The sequence below is a fragment of the Lampetra fluviatilis genome, chromosome 48 (genome assembly GCF_964198595.1).
Source record: "Lampetra fluviatilis chromosome 48, kcLamFluv1.1, whole genome shotgun sequence".
NCBI lineage: Eukaryota > Metazoa > Chordata > Hyperoartia > Petromyzontiformes > Petromyzontidae > Lampetra > Lampetra fluviatilis.
In genome coordinates, this window is record NC_136322.1 from 7,920,176 (window position 1) to 7,930,175 (window position 10,000).

Sequence of the window (10,000 nt, forward strand, 5' to 3'; positions counted from 1 at the left end):
ACACTACTATATACACTACACTATATACTACACTACACACTACTATACACTACTATACACTACACTATACACTACACTAAACACTACACTACACACTACACTATACATTACACTATACACTACACTACACACTACACTATACACTACACTATACACTACATACTACACTATACACTACACTATACACTACACTATACACTACTATACACTACACTATACACTACACTATACACTACACTATACACTACACTACACACTACTATACACTACTATACACTACACTATACACTACTATACACTACACTATACACTACTATACACTACACTAAACACTACACTATACACTACACTATACACTATACTATACACTACACTACACACTACACTATACACTACACTATACACTACACTATACACTATACTATACACTACACTATACACTACTATACACTACACTAAACACTACACTATACACTACACTATACACTATACTATACACTACACTACACACTACACTATACACTACACTATACACTACTATACACTACACTAAACACTACACTATACACTACACTATACACTATACTATACACTACACTACACACTACACTACACACTACACTATACACTACACTATACACTATACTATACACTACACTATACACTACACTATACACTACTATACACTACACTATACACTACACTATACACTACACTACACACTACACTATACACTACACTATACACTATACTATACACTACACTATACACTACACTATACACTACTATACACTACACTATACACTACACTATACACTACACTACACACTACACTATACACTACTATATACACTACACTATACACTACACTACACACTACTATACACTACTATACACTACACTATACATTACACTATACATTACACTATACACTACACTATACACTACACTATACACTACACTATACACTACACTATACACTATACACTACACTATACACTACACTATACACTACTATACACTACACTATACACTGCTATACACTACACTATACACTACACTATACACTACACTATACACTACACTACACACTACACTATACACTACACTATACACTACACTATACACTACACTACACACTACACTACACACTACACTATACACTACACTATACACTACACTACACACTACACTATACACTACACTACACACTACACTATACACTACTATATACACTACACTATACACTACACTACACACTACTATACACTACTATACACTACACTATACATTACACTATACATTACACTATACACTACACTATACACTACATACTACACTATACACTACACTATACACTATACTATACACTACTATACACTACACTATACACTACTATACACTACACTATACACTACACTATACACTACACTATACACTACACTATACACTACACTACACACTACACTATACACTACACTACACACTACACTACACACTACACTACACACTACACTATACACTACACTATACACTACACTATACACTACACAACACACTACACTACACACTACACTACACACTACACTACACACTACACTATACACTACACTATACACTACACACTACACTACACACTACACTACACACTACACTATACACTACACTACACACTACACTACACTATACACTACACTATACACTACACTATACACTACACACTACACTACACACTACACTATACACTACACTACACACTACACTACACACTACACTACACACTACACTATACACTACACTATACACTACACTATACACTACACTATACACTACACTACACACTACACTACACACTACACTACACACTACACTATACACTACACTATACACTACACACTACACTACACACTACACTATACACTACACTACACACTACACTACACACTACACTATACACTACACTATACACTACACTATACACTACACTACACACTACACTACACACTACACTATACACTACACTACACACTACACTACACACTACACTATACACTACACTTTACACTACACTACACACTACACTACACACTACACTACACACTACACTATACACTACACTACACACTACACTATACACTACACTATACACTACACTACACACTACACTACACACTACACACTACACTATACACTACACTATACACTACACTACACACTACACTATTCACTACACTATACACTACACTACACACTAAACTACACACTACACACTACACTATACACTACACTATACACTACACTACACACTACACTACACACTACACTACACACTACACTATACACTACACTATACACTACACTACACACTACACTACACACTACACTACACACTACACACTACACTACACACTACACTATACACTACACTACACACTACACTACACACTACACTACACACTACACTACACTATACACTACACTATACACTACACTATACACTACACTACACACTAAACTACACACTACACACTACACTATACACTACACTATACACTACACTACACACTACACTACACACTACACTACACACTACACTACACACTACACTACACACTACACTACACACTACACTACACACTACACTACACACTACAATACACACTACACTACACACTACAATACACACTACACTATACACTACACTACACACTACACTATACACTACACTACACACTACACTAAACACTAAACTACACACTACACTACACACTACACTATACACTACACTATACACTACACTACACACTACACACTACACTACACACTACACTACACACTACACTACACACTACACTACACACTACACTACACACTACACTATACACTACACTACACACTACACTATACACGACACTATACACTACTATACACTATACACTACACTATACACTACTCTATACACTACACTATACACTACACTATACACTACACTACACACTACACTACACACTACACTACACACTACACTATACACTACACTACACACTACACTACACACTACACTACACACTACACTATACACTACACTACACACTACACTACACACTACACTACACACTACACTACACACTACACTATACACTACACTACACACTACACTACACACTACACTATACACTACACTATACACTACACTACACACTACACACTACACTACACACTACACTATACACTACACTATACACTACACTATACACTACACTACACACTACACTATACACTACACTATACACTACACTACACACTACACTATACACTACACTACACACTACACTATACACTACACACGGTGAGGGTCACTCACCATGGATGTGAATGCTTCCAAAGTGCGAGTGCGTTGGGGTGGAGATTCTGCAACGGAGCGAGAGGGGTGACAGAGCAGGAGAGTTACAGCAGAGAAAACCACAACCACAACCTCCACAACCACCACCACAACAACAACCACCACCAGGACAACCACCATCACAACCACCACCACAACCACCACCACAACAACAACACCACCACCAGGACAACCACCATCACAACCACAACCACCACAACCACCACCACAACCACCACAACCACCACCACCACCACCACCACAACAACAACCACCACCAGGACAACCACCATCACAACCACCACCACAACCACCACCACAACAACAACACCACCACCATCACAACCACCACCTCCACAACTACCACCACAACCACCACAACCACCACCACCACCACAACAACAACCACCACCAGGACAACCACCATCACAACCACCACCACAACCACCACCACAACAACAACACCACCACCAGGACAACCACCATCACAACCACAACCACCACAACCACCACCACAACCACCACAACCACCACCACCACCACCACAACAACAACCACCACCAGGACAACCACCATCACAACCACCACCACAACCACCACCACAACAACAACACCACCACCAGGACAACCACCATCACAACCACCACCTCCACAACCACCACCACAACCACCACAACCACCACCACCACCACAACAACAACCACCACCAGGACAACCACCATCACAACCACCACCACAACCACCACCACAACAACAACACTACCACCAGGACAACCACTATCACAACCACCACCTCCACAACCACCACCACAACCACCACAACCACCACCACAACCACAACAACAACACCACCACCATCACAACCACCACCACAACCACCACCACAACCACCGCAACAACAACCACCACCACATCCACCACCACCACCACCACCACGACAACCACCATTACAATCGCCATTACAACCGTCACCAACACAACCACCACAACCACCACCACCACAACAACAACACCACCACCAGGACAACCACCATCACAACCACCACCACAACAACAACCACCACCAGGACAACCACCATCACAACCACCACCACCACAACCACCACATCAACCACCACCTCCACCACAACAACAACCACCACCTCCACAACCACCACTACCTCCTCCACCACCACAACCACCACCACCACAACCACCACCACCACCACCACCTCCATCTCCTGTTCCTTCATCTCCACCACCTCCACCACGACCACCACCACAACCACCACCTCCACCACCACAACCACCACCTCCACCATCACCACCACCATCACCTCCACCACCACCTCCACCACCACCACCACCACCACCACCTCCACCATCACCACCACCATCACCTCCACCATCACCTCCACCACCACCTCCACCATCACCTCCACCACCACCTCCACCATCACCACCACCATCACCTCCACCACCACCTCCACCACCACCACCATGACCAACCTCCACCACTTCCTCCATCTCCACCACCTCTATCTCCACCACCTCCATCACCTCCACCACCACCTCCATCTCCACCATCACCTCCACCTTCACCACCACCACTTCAACCACCACCTTTCTCTGCATCTCCACCATGACCGCCATGACCAACCTCCACCACCACCACCACCATCTCCACCACCACCATCTCCACCACCTCCACCACCACCACCTCCACCACCTCCACCACCACCATCTCCACCACCACCTCCACCACCACCATCTCCACCACCTCCACCACCTCCACCATCACCACCATGACCAACCTCCACCACCACCACCTCCATCTCCACCACCTCCACCACCTCCACCATCACCACCATGACCAACCTCCACCACCTCCACCACCACCACAACCACAACCCACCGGCTCTCCTCTCCCTCCAGCAGCTTGCGGTAGGTGGCTATCTCCACGTCAAGCGCCATCTTCACGTTCAGCAGGTCCTGGTATTGCCGCACGTGCCTCGCCATGTCCACCACCACCACCATCTCCACCATCATCACCACCACTTCCACCACATCCACCACCACTACTTCAACCACCACCTTCATCTGCACCTCCATCACCACCACCATGACCAACCTCCACCACCTCCTCCACCTCCATCTCCACCACCTCCATCACCTTTCACCACCACCACAACCACCACCATCATCACCACCACATCCACCACCACCACTTCAACCACCACCTTCATCTGCACCTCCATCACCACCACCACCTCCACCACCACCACCACCTCCATCTCCACCACCTCCACTACCTCCACCACCTTTCACCACCTCCACCACCTCCATCTCCATCTCCACCACCACCTCCACCACCACCACCACCACAACCAACAACCCACCGGCTCTCCTCTCCCTCCAGCAGCTTGCGGTAGGTGGCTATCTCCACGTCAAGCGCCATCTTCACGTTCAGCAGGTCCTGGTATTGCCGCAGGTGCCTCGCCATGTCGTCCTTGAGCCGGCGGATGTCCTCCTCCAGCGAGCCGATGGCCTCCTGGTAGCCGGATGCCTCGACAGAGAAGCGGTCCTCCATCTCGCGCATCTGTCTCAGCAGGGACTCGTTCTGGGGGGGTCAGGAGATGGGGGTGGTGGTTGTTGAGGTGGTGGAGATGGTGGTGGTGGAGATGGAGGTGGTGGTGATGATGATGGTGGTGGTGACGGTGGTGGAGATGGAGGTGGTGGTGGTGGCGGTAGCGGTGGTTGTGGTGGTGGTTGAGGTGGAAGTGGTGGTGATTGTTGAGGTGGTGGAGATGGAGGTGGTGGTGGTGATTGTTGAGGTGGTGGTTGTTGAGGTGGTGGTTGTTGAGGTGGTGGTGGTGGTGTTTGTGGTGGTGGTGTTGGTGGTGGTTTTTGTGGAGGTGGTGATTGTTGAGGTGGTGCAGATGGAGATGGTGGTGGTAGTGGTGGTGGCGGTGGTTGTGGTGGTGGTTGAGGTGGAAGTGGTGGTGATTGTTGAGGTGGTGGAGATGGAGGTGGTGGTGGTGGCAGGGGCGGTGGTGGTGGTTGAGGTGGTGATGGAGCTGGTTGAAATGGAGATCGTGGTAGTGGTGGTTGAGGTGGTTGAGGTGGTGGAGATGGTGGTGGTGGTGGTGGTGATTGATGTGGTGGTGGAGATGGAGGTGGTGGTGGTGGCGGTAGCGGTGGTTGAAGTGGTGATGGAGCTGGTTGAAATGGAGGTGGTGGTGGTTGAGGTGGTGGAGATTGAGGTGGTTGAAATGGAGGTGGTGGTGGTGCCAGTGGTTGTTGTTCAGGTTGAGGTGGTGGTGGTCGAGGTGGTGCAGATGGAGATGGTGGTGGTGGTGGTAGTAGTAGTGGTGATGGTAGTGGTAGTAGTAGTGCTACTAGTGCCAGTGGTGGTGGTAGTAGTGGTAGTAGTGGTAGTTGTGGTATAAGTGGTGGTGGTGGTACTAGTAGTGGTAGTTGTGGTAGTAGTAGTGGTAGTGGTGGTGGTGGTAGTGCTACTAGTACTCGTCGTAGTGATGGTGGTGGTGGTGGTAGTAGTAGTGGTAGTGCTACTAGTACTCGTCGTAGTGATGGTGGTGGTGGTAGTTGTGGTAGTGGTGGTGGTGGTGGTGCTAGTGGTACTTGTGGTGGCTACTCACTGCGCTCTTGAGCGAGTCGACTTCCATGGTGTAGCTCTGAATCTGTCTCCGCTGCTCCGACACGTCCTGCTTGGCCTGTCTCAGCTCATCCTTGTTGCGGCCCGCCGTGTCCGTCACGTCCGCCAGCTGAGACACGGAGACACGGAGACACGGAGAGACACGTGGAGACACGGAGGGACACTGGGGGACACGTGGGGACACTGGGAGACACTGGGACACGTCCTGCTTGGCCTGTCTCAGCTCGTCCTTGTTGCGGCCCGCCGTGTCCGTCACGTCCGCCAGCTGAGACACGGAGACACGTGGGGACACGTGGAGACACGTGGAGACACGTGGGGACACGGGGGGACACGGGGGGACACTGGGGGACACGTCCTGCTTGGCCTGTCTCAGCTCGTCCTTGTTGCAGCCCGCCGTGTCCGTCACGTCCGCCAGCTGAGACACGGAGACACGCGGAGACACGGGGAGACACGTGGGGACACTGGGACACGTGGAGACACGTGGAGACACGTGGAGACACTGGGGGACACGTCTTGTTTGGCCTGTCTCAGGTCGTCCTTGTTGCGCCCGCCGTGTCCGTCACGTCCGCCAGCTGAGACACGGAGACACGGAGACAACTTGGGGACACGTGGAGACACGGAGGGACACTGGGGGACACGTGGGGACACTGGGAGACACTGGGACACGTCTTGCTTGGCCTGTCTCAGGTCGTCCTTGTTACGGCCCGCAGTGTCCGTCACGTCCGCCAGCTGAGACACGGAGACACGCGGAGACATCGTGGGGACACAGAGACACGGAGACACGGGGACACAGAGACATCACGGAGGGACACCAGAGACACAGAGACACCACAGAGACACGGATACACCACATAGACACGGAGACACGGAGACAACTTGGGGACACAGAGACACGACGTGGGGACACGTGGGGACACGGAGACACCACGGGGGGACACTGGGACACGTCCTGCTTGGCCTGCCTCAACTCGTCCTTGTTGCGCCCCGCCTTGTCTATCAAACATGACTCCTTGTAAAAGAAGGTGTCAGTTTTGTTTGCCAGATTGAAGGGTAAAGAACCAATTATCATATTTTTTTACCGGCAAATGAGGTTCCAATGGTGTAAATGCTTTACCCAGAGCTCTCATACTCTGATGGTGCATTGTCTTTGAGTTGTGCGCCTTTTGGCGTCATCTTGTCCAACACCATGTGAGACTGGGCTCTAAGGAAAGCTGTCTCGGGTGTGGACCAATCAACTTCGAGGACAGTGCATAGAAGGGCAAAAAAAACCACGTATCATATTTTTTTTACCGGCAAATGAGGTTCCAATGGTGTAAATGCCTCACCCAGAGCTCTCATACTCTGATGGTGCGTTGTCTTTGCCGGAGGGTGTCCGCGCGTCCGTACCTTGGACTTGAACCACGTCTCGGCCTCCTGCAGGTTCGAGGATGCGATGGACTCGTACTGGGCCCTCACGTCGCGAAGGGCGGCCGCCAAGTCTGGCTTCACCGTGTCCACCTCAACCGTGACCTGCTGTTCCTGCATCATCGCCTGCAGCTCGCGCACCTCCTGCGCACGCAGCAGACGCAGCAGCAGCAGACGCAGTGTCACCGCTTGCTGACGGCAGCAGGCTGACACGCGCAGGGGTAGCTGTCGTTGGGGGTGCCCCCTAGGCTAGAGCACGTAATAAAATCACAATTCTCACGACGTTTCGGCCACAACGCAAGCAGCCGTCCTCAGGTGTCTCCCCGACAGACCTGGTCTTCGCCTGAGGACGGCTGCTTGCGTTGTGGCCGAAACGTCGTGAGAATTATTTTATTATGTTTTATTTTTATCATTTTATTACTTCCCTTCTACGTGACGACTTTACCGCTGGGGGTGCCCCCCTAGGCTAGACCACTCAGCGGTCGTCACCGCTTACTGACAGCAGACTGACACGCAGGGGTAACTGCCGCTGGGGGTGCCCCCCTAGGCTAGACCACTCAGCGGTCGTCACCGCTTACTGACGGAAGACTGACACGCAGGGACAGATGCCGCTGGGGGTGCCCCCTAGGCTAGACCACTCAGCGGTCGTCACCGCTTATTGACGGAAGACTGACACGCAGGGACAGATGCCGCTGGGGGTGCCCCCTAGGCTAGACCACTCAGGAGGAGGGATCGTCACCGCTTACTGACTGCGGCCACTCAACGTGGTCCCGCTTCTTCACTCCGTCAACTGACCACCGATCTTTTTCGATTGAAAGCGTCTTTCGTTACCGCAGGGATTCATCTTGTTGGTTCTTTCGGTAAAGACGTCACGTAGAAGGGAAGTAATAAAATAATAAAAAATAAAACATAATAAAATAATTATTTTGTTATGGTTTATTTTTTATAAAATAATAATAATAAAAAAGTAACAAAATATTTATTTTATTACTTTTATTTTTCTTATTTTATAATAATAAATAATAAAAATAAAACATCATAAAATGCAATTCTCACGACGTTTCGGCCACAACGCAAGCAGCCGTCCTCAGGTGTCTCCCCGACAGACCTGGTCTTCGCCTGAGGACGGCTGCTTGCGTTGTGGCCGAAACGTCGTGAGAATTATTTGATTATGTTTTATTTTTATTATTTTATTATTTCCCTTCTACGTGAGAATTGTATTATTTTATTATGTTAAATTTCTTAATTTTATTATTTCCCTTTGTGAGAATTATATTTTATTAGTTTTTATATTTATCATTTTATTATTCCCCTTTGTGAGAATTGTATTTTATTATGTTTTATTTTTATTAATTTATTACTTCCCTTCGCGAGAATTAATTTATTATGTTTTATTGTTATCATTTTATTACTTCCCTTCGACGTGACGACTTGACCGAAAGAACCAAGAAGATGACCCCCATCTCTTCCGGGCTCTCCCACGTGACCCTGACTCCTCCCCCTTCCTGATCGTCACATCCGGCCTTCCCACAATGCCCTGCTGCCTCTACCTCCTGACA

General features: G+C 48.5%; 2 protein-coding genes across 2 annotated transcripts in view; both read right to left on the reverse strand.

Annotated features, from left to right (window-relative positions):
• LOC144948227 (desmin-like) overlaps positions 1-5,380 on the reverse strand; it is a 19,145-nt gene extending 13,765 nt beyond the window's left edge. Inside the window, exons 1-2 of the mRNA XM_078877653.1 lie at positions 5,277-5,380; positions 3,365-3,411 (exon numbers count right to left, since the gene is read on the reverse strand). Of these exons, the coding sequence (XP_078733779.1) occupies positions 3,365-3,411; positions 5,277-5,380 (151 nt within the window). The remainder of the gene's footprint in view (positions 1-3,364; positions 3,412-5,276) is intronic.
• A 379-nt stretch (positions 5,381-5,759) lies between these two features.
• LOC144948236 (desmin-like) overlaps positions 5,760-10,000 on the reverse strand; it is a gene marked incomplete at its 3' end in the record, with an annotated part of 11,216 nt that continues 6,975 nt past the window's right edge. The window contains exons 4-6 of the mRNA XM_078877659.1: positions 8,424-8,585; positions 7,021-7,146; positions 5,760-5,981 (exon numbers count right to left, since the gene is read on the reverse strand). Of these exons, the coding sequence (XP_078733785.1) occupies positions 5,760-5,981; positions 7,021-7,146; positions 8,424-8,585 (510 nt within the window). The remainder of the gene's footprint in view (positions 5,982-7,020; positions 7,147-8,423; positions 8,586-10,000) is intronic.